Below are 18,845 nucleotides of genomic sequence, written 5' to 3' on the forward strand. Positions count from 1 at the left end.
AAAATCCTACTATTTCGTGCTAATGCCAGTGCAGACTACAGAAACTTCCAAAGAGGATAGGGACCTCTCTAATTGACTTATATACAACCCCAGCAGGTCTGAGATGATGGATTCGGACGTTTTGTAGCCTTGGAGTATACTAAATCTTTACCACTAAAAATTTAGATTTTATAGTAAAAAAACTTTTTTTTAGAGTTTTTAGCATTTTGAACTTTAATAAATAACCCCCTGAGTGTTTGCTTTTACTTGCCATTTCAGCAGCTCCTACTTAGATACGAATGTGAATGTTGATGTCATGTAGATTAAAGGGGAAATAAATACAAGATGGATATAGCTGTTCCATAAGGTTTCCCATTGTGTGAGCACAAATAACATTTGCATGTTTAATACAACAGGACAAGCACACTTGTTTTCTAGTATATGAGATTAAAAAAGTCTTAATTTTTGTTTTAATCTTTGTGTTTCTCCCTCTATCTCTCTCTCTGTGGCTGCAAGAGAATCCTGTTTGCTGAGCGGACTCCTAACAAGCCATGACTCTATGGTAATTACCTCATTTGCATGTCATACATTATTTGCTGATAATTATTTGTGGATAATTTGATTTCAAATATAAACAGCATATTTGCAAATGAGGGGCATGAGTAAATCATGCTCTAAAAAAATAGGGGTTGGTGTGGCAGGGACCAGAAAGGTTTCATCCCATTGACCTGCTGTATAGAGAAATTATAGAGCTCAGTCCGATGCTGTATAGAGAAATTATAGAGCTCATGTACAAAGTCTATGCTGAGTGCAAACTGGGAAAAGGGCCATTTTTTGCACTTCACCCACTCATGGGGCATTGGGCAAATAGCCATAAGCCCCATGAGAAGAAAGTAAGAAGAGCACAGCAAGTTCTTTGTGGGGTCTGACATTAAAAAAGGAGCCTCTGGAATAAAACCCTATTTTCCTCTTTTTAAAAACAGTAACACCAAAAAATGAAAGTGTTAAAGGAAAGACAATATCATGTACTGGTGGTATGCACTGGTAAAACTGCTGTGTTTGCTTCAGAAACTCTAATATAGTTTATATAAATAAGATGCTGTGTATCCATGGGGGCAGCCATTCAAGCACAGGATACACAGTAGATAACAGATAAGTACTACTATAGTTTATATAAACAAGCTGTTGTGTAGCCATGGGGGCAGCCATTTAATCACAGGATACACAGTAGATAACAGATAAGTACTACTATAGTTTATATAAACAAGCTGCTGTGTAGCCATGGGGGAAGCCATTCAAGCACAGGATACACAGTAGATAACAGATAAGTACTACTATAGTTTATATAAACAAGCTGCTGTGTAGCCATGGGGGAAGCCATTCAAGCACAGGATACACAGTAGATAACAGATAAGTACTACTATAGTTTATATAAACAAGCTGCTGTGTAGCCATGGGGGCAGCCATTCAAGCACAGGATACACAGTAGATAACAGATAAGTACTACTACAGTAGAACCCCCACTTTAAGTTTTTCAGGGGATCGGAAAAAATGATGTAACATCCAGGAAAATGTAAAATCAGGGAAATATATTATGCATAATATATACTGTAGGTGGGACCACAAAACAACAATGTTAAATTAGGGAAAACTTAAAATCAGATGATGTAAAATTGAGGTTTCGCTGTATAGTTTATGTAAACAAGCTGCTGTGAAGCCATGGGGGCAGTCATTGAAGCACATGATACACAGTAGATAACAGATACGTTTTGAAGGATCCCATTGTTTACTACAATGCTTATCTGCTGTGTATCCTGTGCCTTTTCTCAAATTTTCCGCTTTGAATGGTTGCCCCAATGGCAGTGCAGGGCAAAGGTACATTTTCATTTCTTTAGGACACTTACATTTTTTGGTGTTACTGTTCCTTTAAGCTCTTGTTGAATTTTCTTTATTATTGTTCATATATCCATCTCTCTTGCCGTCACGGAACAGATCCTGAGTTCAATGTTATTTCAGTCACTGGTTTGTCTGTCATTTCAACTGAAGCACAAAGAGGCCACTATTTGCACTTTTTATATTCACTTGAACTCTATTAACTCTCACCATCACATGCAACTCACTGCCGTGGGCCCATGCGCTCTTCACAAACGATACCGAATTTGCTTATTGTTTCATTACACGCAGTATCTTCCAAGGAATCCTTATTTCTACCCTAAACGGGGTTTCAGTATTTTAGGTGTGTTTCTCTTTAGACAGAACCAACCTGTTGTCAGTCAGGGCAGTAGAATTTTAGCAACACAATATGGGAAAAAGTAAATTAAAAAGAAAACTTCCTTTAAATGAATGCAATATTGAATGTCATTTCTGAATACTTTCAGACATTATTTTATGCTGTGATGTCAGTTAAGTCTGAGTGATATAAAATAAGAGGTCAAATAGTTTTTATACAAAAGATTTGGGAAGGGTAACATGTTTGGTGCTTAACTGTACTTGAAAACCACTAAGATGTCTATCACTAAGGAGTATTAGACAACAACTATGAGCAAGTTTAATAAAGTGTGAGCTCTTCTGCCATTGCCTTTATTCTGGCGCAAATATATAGTAACAACTGTTATCAAATTATTGTGTAAGTCATCTTGCAAGGTTTTCTTGCCAGAATTGTTGCCTATTATAGACAAAAATGCTCTGCAGTTTTTATTGTCATCCGGAGAGTGTCGTTGTGTGAAACAAAGGCAGAAATTGTATCATAAAATACTATTTTATATAAACTCATTCATACTGTATATGTATATGTATATATATATATATATATATATATATATATATATATATATATATATATATATATATATATATACTGTGTATATATATATATATATATACTGTGTATATATATATATATATATATATATATATATATATATATATATATATATATATATATAGTCCCAATATGTTCAGCACACTGTGACCAAAAATAATACAATAAAAATAAAATAAATAAGTTCTTAAAAATCCATAATTTTATTTAATATATTAAAGAAAAAAATATATATATATACAGGCAACACATTTACAGAGGGCACTGGGTCTTGGTATATAAATAAAATATTCTGTTGTAGCATTTAGGTTGTAAACTGTGGCTTGTCAAGAGTAAAACATGGCTTATAAAGTGAAATAAAATATGAATCTCCTTTCCCAGCACAAATCTTATTAACATTGTTTGAGGCACAAAAGAAAACTGCTCTAACCTATATCTCAGCATGTAACAATCGAACCAGAACCTTCCATTTGCTATTAGCAGAGATGCTGTAACTATAGGATTGAACATGGATCTGTTATACCTTAACTGTCCCTATTGCACTTGTTCATTTCCCAGAAAACACGCAACTTTTGTAATAACTGGCCTATAGAGTCTTGCAGGTTAGAGAAACATTGCAAGGATCCGAAACAGATCGTTGGGCACTGAGGCCCACGACTAAGAGGGTTATTTGTCAAAGCTCAAATTTCGAAGTTATGTTAATAAATTTGAATGGGAGGTTATTTATGAAAAAACACGAATATATAACATTTGATCGAATAAGAACGACTCGAAAACCTGAATCGAATTCTAATCAAGTTTTCTGCCGTAAAAAATCTCAAATGTCAGGAAGGCAATTAACATCTTCAAATGGTTCAAGTGACCTCTGCCCTTGACTTCTACTTGAACTCGGGAGGTTTTAGGTGGTGAAATATAGAATTAGAACTGTTTCTAGGGTTGAGGTGTGATAAATCTCAGATTCAAAATCCAGTTGGTGGTTTTAAATTTGAAATTGTAAGTTTTGACCAAAAAAAAAATCTACCATTCGAATCTTAGTAAATCTGCCCCCAAGGGTTCTTCTGCAGTGTGTAATATTATATGTTAGAACTATTTAAACGGTTGATAGAACAAACGTATAAATAGTGAAAGTCTCCTTCATAGGAACAATGGCACCATCTGATTTTCCTAACCTTTCAGTTTGTTACACACATTCCTTTCAGAATAAACAGTAGTTGTTTTTTTTTTGCTTTGCTTGTCTTGATGCCTTGATGACACAAAAGCATTTTTTTGTTGCCTTAAGACTCTATTGTAAAACTTTATGCAGTTTCTCAGCCAATGGTTGTCTGTTATGTGGGATAATCAGGAGTTAAGAAACGGCAGCTATTTGGCATGAGGCGTTGTTGAAAAGGCATGGGAAACTTGTCACTGGCGCTACAAAGCTATATTTGTTTTGCCTATGGAAAGCAGCTGGCTGGCTCTACCATATTTAAATTGTTGCCTTTTATGGACACTTTATTAGACTAAACCTTGTCCCAATATATGTTTCTCAAAAGGCTGGAGACATTCATTTCAAAAGGAAAACAATATCCCCTTTTTGACATGAATTAATTCTATATGACAAATGTAGGTGAGGTGCATAAACACTATCTGAACTTCCAAAAAAAATATATCTATTTTTTTTGTTGTTGTTTTAACGCTGACATACCTGATTCGTTAGAAATGAAAACATGGTAATCTCTACTCTTTAGGTCCAGTGCCAAACCCTGTAGGCTCACGGCAATACAACCCTTCTCTCTTCCCTTGTTCCATTGTAAAGTGATGGATTCTGGGCCTTGAAGTCTCTCTACTTTCCAGAGTTTCTATATACCACCCACTAGAGTAAAACAGAAGGACTTCAAGTCCCAGAATCCATCACTTCACATGGAACAAGGTGAGGGAGTGGTTGCATTATACTGAGCCTAAGGAAGGCAGTAAACAGACAGACTATAATTGTTTCCTTTAAATCCAGAATCAGGTATGTCTATTTAATGTTAATGTAATGTAAACAAGGCATGTGACAGAAGTTATTCATTGCTATTGTGTTATATCATTTTTTCATACAAATCTTAAACAAATATTTTATGTTCAGTGCCCCCCTAACACTTCACAGATTTATAGTGCCGCCCTTGCTAAGTATCTTGTAACAACTATACATCACCATGAAAAAAGCCACCCCCTTTTCCTTGAATAGATAACTATAATGCCATCTCTGCCCTTGATTCCAATAAGCATTCAAACCAATGTTAAATTGTATCTACGGATTTAAAAGGTATAAGTATTTGTGTCAATGTTGCTTTTCTCCTCTGCAGTTGCAGGTTGAACTTGACCAGGAATACCAAGACAAATTCAAGCGACTACCAATGGAAATCCAGGAGTTTGTGCAAGATGCCATGAAAGGGAAGTTCAGTGATGATGGAGAACACAGTTCCACCAGTGCCATCTTAACGCCTGACAGTGGGAAATCGCCAGTTTCTGGGAATCAGCGAAGTCCAGACCATGAAGTTGAAGGAGCAGCAGAAAATCCAGATAAAGCTTTTGACACATCCCTCTAACAGAGAGCAATGGGTCTCAGTGGTTGTTTTATTTTGTGCAGTCAGGGCATGCTATTGCCACATTGCCTGTTATCTGTTGTCCGCAGTGTGGTAAGGGGCCCGTGGCTGGTAAAAATGGAAGCTGAAATATCCATTGGAGCAGTCTTGTACAACATACGTACGGGGGGCTTGTAACACTCTCCATTTTAATATTCAGTTTTCTGAGTGTCAGTAACAGCTCACATGTATAATGTATGACACTTTGTTGGTTTTGGCAAAAGAAAAGTGTAACCTTGGGCCCGTGAGCACTGCTAGTAATGGAAGAGAAAGAACATTAGTCTGTGTCGTAGTGGTCACCCACACATGTTGCATTAAAGTATCAATCAAACAAGCTCTAAGCTAGGATCTGTATGTCAGTCGAAATATTATCTGACACTTTTGTTTTCTTACTGCACTTAAATAGCGCTATCATTGTTTTATGTTTGCACTGAAATACAAAACATTTTGTTTTGCAAGCACTGGCTGCTTGCAGAAGTATTTTGATATGAAATCTGTAACATAATTGCTGCTGCAAATCTCTCTTAAAGAATTGTGCCATGGGGACACTCTTAGGAAAAGAAAAATGTGCCATTGTTAACGCAAATTAAAAAAAAAAAGTCATATCTCTCAAACGGCACAGTTTCAGCATTCACTGTAAGTATTTCTTCAAGGCAGACAAATGAAGGAAAAGGAGAGAAAGGGCTTTAGGGGTGCATGAAAATAAAAAAGATGCTATCACTTTGCTAGGATCTGCAGATCAATCACCGTTGTAAGAAACACAATATCTGTGGCATTAATGTTGTACTGTATGTTTGAGTAGTCTTCAGATATAAATATAAAAATTATATATATATATATATTTTGCAGGATCAAAAATATTGAACTTAGGTATTATATTTTATCTTTAATTTCTTGGGAACTGTAAAGCGACCATAGAGAAATAAAAGCAAAGTAACTCTAGAGATAAAGTGATATTTCCACATGGTTATATTCACTTGGAAAATAAATACAACCTCCCTAGAACTTATTTCTAGTGGTTATTGCTGACTTTTTCCAGATTTTCCACTGGTTGAAAGCAGGGGTGGAACATGGTGTCAATGTAGCACTGGGGCCCAGTCAAATTGCATGGCCTGCTGAGTGCTAAACATGACAATTAGGAGTTTTTAGAGTAATTGTTGGAAGACTGAGTTCAAGGAAGTTCTTAGAACTTTAATTGGCTGCAAGTTTTTAAGAAAAGAATTGGTCTTGTTCCACCATTGTTTTCTACTCCTAACCAATGGAAAAGAGAATAACAACTTTTATACAAAGACATGTATATATTTTAACACTTTTAACATAACTCTTATGTCTTGAGTCTTAACAGAGAAGTAGGAGATTAAATAACAAATAATTTCTTATTGATAACAAAGCATTGATACCTGTAACTTCAACTGTATTGCTCATTCATACGCAGGAGAAGGGTTAAAACATGGTTTCCTTTTTGCAATTCTGATGATCCTTTAGTTGCATTATTTATTGTTTTTAAAAATTGTTCTAATTATCAAAAGTGTCATGGATACAGATAAAGTGAAATATATAGAAAAAAGCGAATATGTAAGAAATAAAATGTTCTTAAAATCAGTGATGCATCATGGAAATGTAACTTTATATACAAACCTTATTGTACAAAGGTTCAGTTATCTACCAAGTGTATTATATTGACCTGTAGACCCCCACACTCATAAGTCTTTGTTCCATAACGACCGGGCAGAAACCACCTGCTGTAGTTGAACCTTTTTTGCAACAAGATGTGAAGGGACTGCTCAGAGCTGCTAGGATTATAGTCTTCCTTGTAATTCTATAGCATGTAAAAACAATGTGGTCAGTCATTGGCTGACCAGATTTTCCACCCAGTCCATTCAGGGACGGGGGCCCTTTAAGTGCCATACATAGGGTGAACAGTAGGCAAGTCCTGGTGGAGTCCTCACAGTTCTCTTTTACTTGTGCATGGTGAAAAACAACATTAAGAAAATAGTTTTTTATAGTATGTAAATAGTATCAAGTGGTTCTAGATTCATTCAAAGTATCATGTTGACTTTATACAATCTGGAATGGCAGGGCTTCCCGCATCTTCCCATTGAGTAGAATTGGGAGTTAGAGCACATAAACAAGGTCACTCCAACATAACAGTGACTTGTACTGTTGATGAGACACATCAACATAGATGTTTATAAGGTGCAGGGATATTGGTTGGGTCTAACATATTCCAGTTTCTTTATATTTTAAACAATAATTGTCCAGGAATATGATGCTTGTCTAAAAGGCTTCAACCAAGCTCTTCACCTCATGGGTATAAAAGTTTGAGTGAAGCATATGCCCAATACGATACATTTGGCAGTTTAAGGAAAATGCTTATGACAAATATAAAGTCAAGAGCTGTTAAGTGAATTGTGCAATCTTCAGTCGAGATGAACCAACAGATTGTGTATATCTAGGTTCATATGTATCCTCCCCGTGCACTGCACTTCTTTCTTTTATCCAGATCCACTTGTTATATAGTGAAAAACAAAAGTTTCACTCGTTGTTTAGAACATATCCAAAAGTTTCATTCACACAACATCACAAAGCCTCAGATGTACTTTCTTTTATTGCAATATTTGCAAGGTCTCCACATCCAAGAAAGGACAACTAGCAACTATGTTTTTTACCTGCAGGGAAAATGCAATTTTTGGAGGGTATTTTTGAGAGTGGAATCATTCTCTTGTTTTTGAAAAAGCAATGGAAAGAAGAAGACAGTGTGGCCGTTGTTCTGTGGAGCTTCAGTATCACTATCCCAAGTACAATGAAATGGGCACCATGCCAGGCAGTCAATACCACCATTGGGTGTACCATAGTGCTAGACCTTTGCTCAGTGTAACATATACAGGGTAGAGCATATTGCCCTGTGTCCTAGAGGCACAGAAGGCCTTGCCCATAAAATGTCCTTAATCACAACTAAAAGAGACATATTATCATATACAATAGTCTTAGATAGATTTATTATGCTCACCAGGGATGTCCGGTCTTTAGCTCTGCAGCTGCATTTATATTTCCCAAAATTAGAGTTGGGGTCCTAAGCCTTCATGCATTTGACTGTGCCCCAAGGAGACCTTTTTTTTAAAAAAACTCTAAGCCTTACAACATCTTAAATTAATCTTAATGGTTCTTCCAGTAAAAGGAAAGGCTTGTGTAATTTAAGGTTCTAACATCAATCAAAACTGGAACTTCAGTTCTTAAATGGGGTAACGTATTAAAAATCAGTTCCGGTAACCTATAGCAGCCAATCAGCTAACAAAAATCATTAGGCTGCTGTTTCAAAGCAAACATCTGATTGGCTGCTATGGAGAATTATAACTAACGCAGACATGGGGACATTTACAAGCGAGGGACATCCAATCAGATGCATGATAGAATGGCGTGGGACTGGTGGTTTTCTGTACATACATTTTTATACTGTATCTATGAAGTGACATTTTTGGCAGTAATGTAGTGTGATATACATCTTGCATTGTTTGGACTATAAACGTGATACAGATATCCGTATAAAAAAAATGTAAATCTTAATTTTACTTGAAGTAGATCTTAAACAATTTATGAGAAAATGGATCTTTCTAATGTATTAGTCTTGTGCCTTTGTGTTGTTAAGTGTTGAATGTGTGAACCTTTGTATGGTGGATATTCTTCTTTTACACAATGACACACAAACTATGAGTATTTCAGATTGGATTTCTTGGATATCTGTTCACTGCTGAGAATCGCTTGGTTTTCACAGGATTAAATTGCCAGACATTTTATTGCAATCTTTTCTTACCGGAAGCTCATTCTATCGGCGGGATGGGAAAAGCTCAGCTTTCCTTGCGCTCCGACACTACAAATCCCATGATTCTGAGCCAAGCGCTCAGGTTTCTGACTCTACATAAGGCTGAAATCTTTTCACGTCCTTGCTGTAAAGGAACACTGTCTCAAACTCTGCAACATGAATGTTCTAGTGAAAACTGGAGTTGATATTGTCAGTGGTTTATTGGAAATTGTGATTTACATGTCAAAGGCATAGGAAAGGGGGATTTGTGTAATTATAATGTTTATTTCAATTTGGATTATGGTTTACAACTTCTTTGGGGTAAAAATTAAAAATTCTATGCAATTTTGTGGCATGATGTTCCTTCCAACTGTAACTAAATGTGCTTTCCTCACACATCCAAAGGACAAATAAAAAATATTAACGCATTACATTGGTTGGTGGTTTGTTTTTATGTGTGTTATGCTATGGAAGACTTTAGGGGTCATTTCGGAACATACTCACGTGCCCTAAAATTTGACTATTGACCCAATTCATTAGGGACTTCCAAATGTGTGAAAATCAGCATATACAGCCTCTTGCTATGAATGGGGCAACTATTAATGCTGGAAAACCGTAGAGCTAAAATCAGGGTTCCCACACTTGCTGCATCCATAAAACCACATGGAAACACTGGTTTGAATATCCTTCCTGGTAGAGACAACTTGCACCTGTTTTGCATCAAAACATACATCAGCCTAATTGTGAATGACAACTTGGAGCTCACCTGGAATTCTGATGGAATAGAAATGCTGCATTACGGGTAAAAAACATCTAAATTTGCATCCAAAATTCACACTGCTCTTGCATTTGTATGTGACTCCTTTTTAAAATTTTTAAAAGCTTAGGGGCCGATTGTGAAAATTCAAATTTTTTAATTTTTTTTTAGGTCTAAACTCACAAATTCGAATTGTGAATTATCAAAACTTTATTCAAGTTTTAATTCAAACTTTGAGATTTATCATACTCTGGCCCTTTAAGAACTTGAATTAGACTATTTGCCACCTTAAACCTGCCGAATTGCTGTATAAGTCAATAGGAGAGGTCCAGGGTTCAATTTGGTGATGTTTGCAGCCTTCCTGACATTACAGTTTTTTTCTCTCGATTCGAGTTTTTCTAATTCATATTGAATTCAATTCGATTTTATTAATAAATTACGATTGGTTGAATTTCAAGTTTATAGGAGTTGTTTTAAATAACTCACATGAATTAGAAATTCCTTGATAAAATGGGCTTCCCAAAGTAACACCTCTGGGAGCCCAGAATATCTGTAAAGACAAACCCTGATGGAAATAATGAGACTGGTAGTGATGGGCGAATTTATTTATCAGGCATGAATTTGCTGTGAATTTCCGCCATTCGCTGCTGGAGAATAAATTCGCGAAACCACAGCGAAAATTTGCTGGCATCAAAAACGAGATGCTGGCGCCATTTCGTGACTTTTTCGCCATTTTGCGAATTTAGTGGGAAATTTGCGAATTTTTCGGCAAAGCGAAACGACCCAAATTCGCCCATCACTAGAGACTTGTAGTAAGGAGTCCAGTGAAGGGGACATGTCCGCTAGGAGTGCTCTGAATCCAAGATTCCATGTGGAACCTTAACTGAATATCAACCCTTTAAGTCAAGTGTACAAAACTGAAGGCAGACATTTTTGGTTCAGAACTGATTCTATTTGTTTTTCTCAGCTTTGAACATGCAAATTAGGTTTCTGATTCGGTAAGGCGGAATTAAAAATCAGAGGCCAAAACTCAAAAAGGATGGATCCTGCGCATCCAGAATATGAGCTCCATTAGGAAGGATTCTATACATTTATTTCAATCTAGTTGGAAAGAAATAATCGAGAATAGAACCCAGTATGTTTGTCTTGTATTGACGTTGGCTACAGTCTCAAATATTGACAGTCATTTATTGGTAAGGCTTGTTTATATATACTCACTTTTCTTAAATGATGTGCGATTTCTGATATATATCCTACGTTATCCTACATCCTGATGGGATGGATAGCAATTAAAAAGCTAAACTATTCATATATTCTCTGTGTTGCTATTCCATGTAGTTCGATTAAAAAGCTGTTATTCAACAGTCTGCAACGGAGAAAGAATTAAATATACTCTTAACATCAAGGTGGGGGGAGGCTTTAATGTTGCACCTGGCACAGTCACGCCTGTTTCTTCCCTCTGAAATGACTGTGCTGTGTGTGTGTGTGCCAGATTCATCACACAGGCCCTTTCTGCTCTTTCTCTCCTTAGTCCAGTAATCCGCTTGTGTGTTTTTGCATCATTTGTTCTACATGTAGAGTGGAACTCCCAAAGTCAAATTCTCATGTGTATTCATTAAAATATTAAACCCAACTGTTATGTGTAGTCATCTTTAAAAATGCATTTTATCATATTGGACAATATTTTGTACCAAAGACTTGCCAATTGTGATAAGGCTGTCTGCCATAGAATACATTTTATTCAAATAAACCAAATGTTTAAAAATGATTTTCTTTTTCTGTGTAATAATAAAACAGTAGCTTATACTTGATCCCAGCTAAGATATAATTAATCCTTATTGGAAGCAAAACCAGTCTATTGGGTTTATTTAATTGTTTACATGATTTTCTAGTAGACTTAAGATATGAAGATCCAAATTATGGAAAGATCGTTTATCCAGAAAACCCCAGGCCCCAAGAATTCTGGATAACAGGTCCCATACCTGTACAATCATTTCCATTATTGATCGCATATGATGACTTGACTTAGGGGTGGTTTCACCAAAGCAGTCAGAATTCATTTTACATTTCAGTTCAGCAAGAAACCCTCATTGATAAAGACTTTCCGCAGATGCCCAAGCAATGTGACTCTGTAATGTAATTATATAAATTGAATTTATTAAATCATGTTTTTCCATGGGAAATCCTCCTGTGGGGCTTTGATGGATGCCTTTAGGGCTAATATTTCAATGTTTTTTCTCATTTTCTATTAGTAAAGTACAATTAATATTTTTATTTACAAAAGCTGCTGCTGATGATGATAAATGATATTTAGATGATAGACGCTGTACTCTGTAGATAGATAGATAAATAATGGATAGATAGTTAGATAGACGATCGACAGATAATTAAAAGACAGATATGGATGACAGATAGATAATACAGATAAATAGAGGGATAGAGACAGAGATAGGTAGATAGATGATAGACAGACATATAGATAGATATATAGAGAAATAGACAGATAGATAGAGATAATTGATAGATAATTAATAGACAGATATAGATAATGCAGACAGATGATAGATAGATAGATAGATAGATAGATAGATAGATGACAGATAATTAATAGACATGGATGACAATTAATACAGATAAATAGAGGGATAGAGAGAGAGATAGATAGACAGACAGATTGATAGACAGACAGATTGATAGACAGACATATAGATAGATGATATATAGATAGATAGATAGATAGATAGATAATATAGATAGACAGACAGATTATAGATAGATAGAAAATAGATTAGAGAGGTAGATGTACTAGAAGTACTATCAGCTGCTGCTGATGATATATCGATGATAGACGATGTACTCTGTAGATAGATGACAGATAGATAGATAGATAGATAGATGATTGATAGATAGATAGATAGATAGATAATACAGATAGATAGACAGACATTATATATATATAGAAATAGATTAGAGAGGTAGATGATAGATAGATAGATAGATAATACAGATAGATAGACACAGATTATAGATATATAGAAATAGATTAGAGAGGTAGATGATAGATACAGTAGTTACAGATAGATAGATAAAGATAATTGATAGATAATTAATAGATAGATATTGATGAGAGATGTATTTTCATTGTGGCAGAGGAATGTTTACTGAAAATAAAAACTGTTCTCTGAAGGCTAAAATCATATTTATAGTTCAGCTGTGCTTGTATTTATAGAACCAACAAACTGTTTAACAGACCATTGGGGCTTTTTAAATACCATGTTAGATAACAGAACATTTCAAAGGGAGACAGTGACCTCCAACTTTTCATTTTGTCCTTAAATGTGTTCTGAACAATAGTAAACCCATCAATACCTTGAAGGCCTACTTCACTTTAATTTAGAATGGTCTGACTGAGGGAGCCCATAATTATTATAGGAATAACCTCCATCACCTGGTGTAATCTATCCCATGTGTAACATCATGTTACTGTCTGTTTTCAATGAAATTACTTTTGCTTACAGATTCAGATCGTGGTGCTTTGGCAGCTCTGTGATATTTTTAAGGAAATAGGTCAACATAGCACTCGTGCCAGTTTGGAGCCTGCTCAGCCGCATGAGAATACACAAAACACAGATTTATTAAGCACCATTTTAGCCACCCGTCTTTAGGGGTAACAAGACACACAGGCAGAATGGGGCCCCAGTGAGAGCAAGATTTCGTTTCTAGCATTTCACCCAACACAACAATTTATTGGTTGATAATCCACCATGGATTTGAATCACCCCCAAATCTATGTTTATTGTCACTTTATAGTATCATTACATAGTAGTTACAATCAATCAGGTTGAAAGAAGACAAAGTCCATTAGGTTCAACCCCTCCAAATGAAAGCTCAGCATCCATACACACACCCCTCCATACCTTCACATAAATTATATGTACCCATACCTATATATACAGTTGGTTAGAACTGGTGCTTTAAAATGTCACTGTTATAGAAGGATATTAAACATCACTGCAGAATTCCATTACCTGGACAAAAGGTCTAGTCCTCAACAAGTGGAACTTCTCTGTGACGTCTTACATGCTTTTATTTTATAGTGGGGTGTAGACTGTTCCCTACATAATACTCAGGAATCACTTGCATTACTATGATTCTCTTTGCATTATAATCTTATAAACAGCCGCCTCTATTACTTCAAAACAACATAACACTTTATCATCCCTTATTTCACCTATTTCAAGTTCCACTGATGCCCACATGTCAATGAAGATCTTACAGTAGATCAGGAGTTTTCATATTTTCTGCTGCAGAACAGTAGGCTGCTTTGTGCTCGCATTCTCTTTTCATGTATGCCGGCTACAGGCAGCACATGCCGTAGCAAGATCAATGAACCATAGCAGATTAGGGGTTAAATCCAACAAATCCATTAGCCAATTAACAACAGAGAAACCATAATAAACTCATTTTACATTCTAGGGGTATGTTCCGAATTAACAGCAATATTTTGTTTGGGTCTAGGCTTCAGGTCCCTGGAGCTTACAAACAACTAAGAAATCAAATACATTGAGAGCATTACTTCAGCCACAATTTATTATGTGAAAAATATTGCTCTAGAGGTCCATGATCTTTTAGAATCTTAGAGTGGGATATTAAATTAGAAAGAATTTACCGGAACATACGTGACATGATCTCATTTTAACTGATAAATAGGACCGCGTAAGGGGTTCTTCACAGTGAGGACAGTGAGGTTGTGGAATGCACTGCCGGCTGATGTTGTGATGCTTATTCTGTTAATGCCTTTAAGAGGGGCTTAGATGATTTCTTGGACAAGCAGAATATCCAAGGCTGTTGTGATACTAAACTCTATAGTTAGTGTATGAGTATCTAGTTTGTGGAGGATTGGTGCGAGTGTGTGTTTATGTATGTATGTGCATTGGATTCAACTGCTTGTGGGATGGCAATTTATCTCGCCAACTGTAATTCAATATGGGTCTTGTAAAACATGTGACATGCAACATATCCTGATCACACTCAACTCAGAAATTATTTCTCAAATATTCATTGCCAGTCAACTAATTTGGATGCATGAGATTTTTAATGCAATGTGGCGACTCAACACAGAGAAGCTTTGTTAATGCAGATCTAAGAACTAGCAGGCCCATCATGCCTACTTGTCTTATCAGATACGGAACACTTTATCTCCACTAAACATGTACAAAACACACTGAAATAAATCTATCAAGAAGACAGTTGTGGGGTCTTCTTCGGCACTTGTGCATTTGTGGAGTCTTCTTAGGCTCTTGTGCACTTGTGGGGTCTTCTTAGGCCCTTGTGCATTTATGGGGTCTTAGGCCCTTGTACAATTGTGGGGTCTTTGGTCCGTGTACAGTTGTTGGGTCATCTTAACACACTGAAATAAATCCACCAAGAAGACACTTCTGCATTTGTGATGTCTTCTTAGGCACTTGTGCATTTGTGGGGTCTTCTTAGGCCCTTGTACAACTGTGGGGTCTTTGGTCCTTGTACAGTTGTTGGGTCATCTTAACACACTGAAATAAATCCACCAAGAAGACACTTGTGCATTTGTGATGTCTTCTTAGGGCACTTGTGCATTTGTGGGGTCTTCTTAGGCCCTTGTACAACTGTGGGGTCTTTGGTCCTTGTACAGTTGTTGGGTCATCTTGGACTCTTGTGCACTTGTGGGGTCTTTGGCCCTTATACAGTTGTTGGGTCTTCTTAGGCTCTTGTGCAGTTGTTGGTTCTTAGTCCCTTGTACAGTTGTGGGGTCTATAGCAGCTGAGTTTTTCTAAGCATTGAAACTGGCAGCCAAGCTTAAAAGAAAACATTATTCTTGTAAATATGGAAGATTTCCTTTGTAACACTGCTGAGCTGTCATGTTTCTGCAGAACTGAGATTATCTGATGTCTGTGTGGTTTAGTTATCATTACATGACAGCAAAGAAATTAGTAGAAAAGCCGTTTCAGTCTTTTATTCCATACAGGTTCTGCAATGTGTCCAGTATTAGAAGAGTCTCAATGAAAGTATTCCAGGGGCAGAAAACCCAGACATGAGCTGATAGAGGTCCATATGGAATTTTTAGTATCCAGGTCAATAATAAGCTGATATTAGTTAGAGGCTTCAACAGCCACATTAACCTGCTGACTTTGTTTCTTCTATTCTAGTACATTGCACATGGTCTTTGGGGCACAGCCAATCCAAAAGCACAGAAAAGGCTGAGGCTACGCTGGACTCCTTGTCCCTCTTAAATGGATAGAGTCGCTGCTGAAGCTAAAATATGGCAGTTTGCAAATAGCTAAACCAGATGGCAGTTTCAAGGTTCCCACAGTGGCCTGAGTCACTCACTGCAGCTCAGATGTACCAGAAAAGAATAAGAATGAACCAAATGGACTTTTCTGTATCTCCCACAATTGCTTCAGTCGCAACTCCTCCAGGTGATCTCAGTGATGCTGGAATCATAGGGGAAAAGGCTGCATGGGGGGGGGACGTGCTTGAAACTTTCCTTAGCCTCTTTGTGGTTTTGCAAGTAAATGAGGCTTTATGGCTTACAGGCAGCACCTATGATGTATTTGTGTAGGTGCCACAGGCAGGAGACCTGAATTGCTCATGATGGATCCAGCAATAAGCACTAGAAAGAGACAATGGAATTGTTCGTTCCCAGTTTTCCCCAGAGTTACTGTGCCTGCACTTGTGATCTGTCGGTGGGAAACACTATCACACATATAAAAACAAACTCCATTTTACAAAAAAGTATTTCAATTGTTCTCCCGCCGGGCGCCTTAGGTGCCTGCTGGGGTAGATTTAATAGTAAAGAGATAATTATGAAGTGAACTGAAGTAGCAGCTCCAGCAACCCTGCCGGCGGAACAAATTCTCTTTGATGAAGTAAAATTTTCCTTTCTCTTATAATATCAATTAAATCGAGTTGGATTCACAGCAGCAAAAAATGGGAACCTGGCATAAAAAAGTAAGAATTATCTTCTAAAGGAAGTTTTGCCCGTTCTGCCATCTAATGTGCAAAGCCCAATAACTAAGATGTTTCTCTAGATACTGTTCCCTTTTCTCATCATACAGTAGCTCACATATAAACTAGGCACAGCGTCTAATTAAGCAGGACTAAAATAGATACAGATACTATCAGACTCCCCAATACTGGCTTTTCTACCCAAGCTCATCCTGGTATATATATATATATATATATATATATATATATATATATATATATATATATAGATAGATAGATAGATACTGTGTATATATATATATATATATATATATATATATATATATATATATATATATATATATATATATAAATTTTCCAAAAGAGAATGAGTGCACACTGGGAGCATTTAATTATATTATTTTAAAACCATAATTTTATTTAAGTTAATTAAAAACAGGCCGACGTTTCGGTCCACATCTAGGACCTTTTTCAAGACCATGTATGTTTAAAATCAAACCTTTAAATCAGGGGTCCCCAACCTTATATACTCGTGAGCCACATTTGAATGTAAAAAAGAGTTGGAGAGCAACACAAGCATGAAAAATTCCATGGGGATGTCAATTAAGGGTTGTTGTTGGCTGTTTGGTAGTCCCTTCATGGACTGGTAGCCTACAGGAGGCTCTATTTGGCAGAACACCTGGTTTCTATACAACCAAAACTTGCCTTGAAGCTGGGAATTCAAAAATAAGCACCTGCTTTGAGGCCACTGGGAGCAACATCCAAGGGGTCGGTGAGCAACATGTTGCTCGCGAGCTACTGGTTGGGGACCACTGCTTTAAATAGACCAAAGAGAAGGAAGGAAGAAGCACTCACCCAATCACGTACACCAGATCAGATTCAGGTGAAATTAGAGAAAAAGCCAATCACCAGCATGTATTATTACCCATGTGACTAGGATAAAGCACTGTGAAACCCTGTGAGGCAGACAGGCACAAAAAGAAGAAATAAATAAATAAATAAATAATGAATAAAGTACCAGAGTCAATTAAAGAAAAAACAGAAACCTGCACATACAGTTTTGTTACAATTTGTAGAGGCATGTCACTCAAGCATTATACAATGTATCAAAATATTCACAAATGTTTAAACAAAAAATGATTAAGTAAAAAGCACACAATGTAGCACAATATGGCAAAAAGAATATCTCACCTCTGCTGTAATATATATATATATATATATATATATATATATATATATATATATATATATATATATATATATATATATATAGAAATTCCGAATGGGCAGCACCCCGCCTTTGAAGCTTACCGCGGGTGCAAGGTAAATTAAATGGATAATAAAGAAGAAATGACCAGCAACACCGAGTTCTTTAGTGAAAAAATCAAAGTGTATTACAAATATATGTAAAGCCGACGTGACATACATGTGAAATTTTATCATCTTAATAATGTATAAGATGGATGCGATGTGCACTTGGTCACTTTCAATATTTTAACACTAATAAATGTAATACCTTTTAACACTGATATTGTAATTTTGGTACTAAAGAATACGTTTGTTTATTTTTTTAAGGATGATTGATGTCACTTCCTGTTGAAGGATCTGTGGGATTATGGGTATATAAACACGTGTGAGATTAAAGGAATTGTTCAGTGTAAAAATAAAAACTGGGTAAATAAACAGGCTGTGCAAAATAAAAAATGTTTCTAATATAGTTAGTTAGGCAAAAATGTAATGTATAAAGGCTGGAGTGATTTGATGTATAACAAGTCAGTCAGACACTACTTTCTGCTTTTCAGCTCTCTTGGTTTACACTGACTGGTTACCCTGGCTACCAGGCAGTAACCAATCAGAGACTTGAGGGGGGTCACATGGGTCATTTCTGTTGCTTTTGAATCT

At 36.3% G+C, this 18,845-nt stretch overlaps 1 protein-coding gene across 2 annotated transcripts in view; it reads left to right on the forward strand.

Annotated features, from left to right (window-relative positions):
• Window positions 1–9,636, forward strand: part of plcb1.S (phospholipase C beta 1 S homeolog) — a 305,516-nt gene extending 295,880 nt beyond the window's left edge. Inside the window, exon 32 of one of the 2 annotated variants that reach the window (XM_041564337.1) lies at window positions 5,128–9,636. In XM_041564337.1, the coding sequence (XP_041420271.1) occupies window positions 5,128–5,370 (243 nt within the window). In that variant the 3' untranslated portion in view covers window positions 5,371–9,636. The remainder of the gene's footprint in view (window positions 1–5,127) is intronic. The other variant, XM_041564338.1, reaches the window with a different exon arrangement.
• Window positions 9,637–18,845: the final 9,209 nt, after the last annotated feature.

The sequence above is a fragment of the Xenopus laevis genome, chromosome 5S, assembly GCF_017654675.1.
Source record: "Xenopus laevis strain J_2021 chromosome 5S, Xenopus_laevis_v10.1, whole genome shotgun sequence".
NCBI lineage: Eukaryota > Metazoa > Chordata > Amphibia > Anura > Pipidae > Xenopus > Xenopus laevis.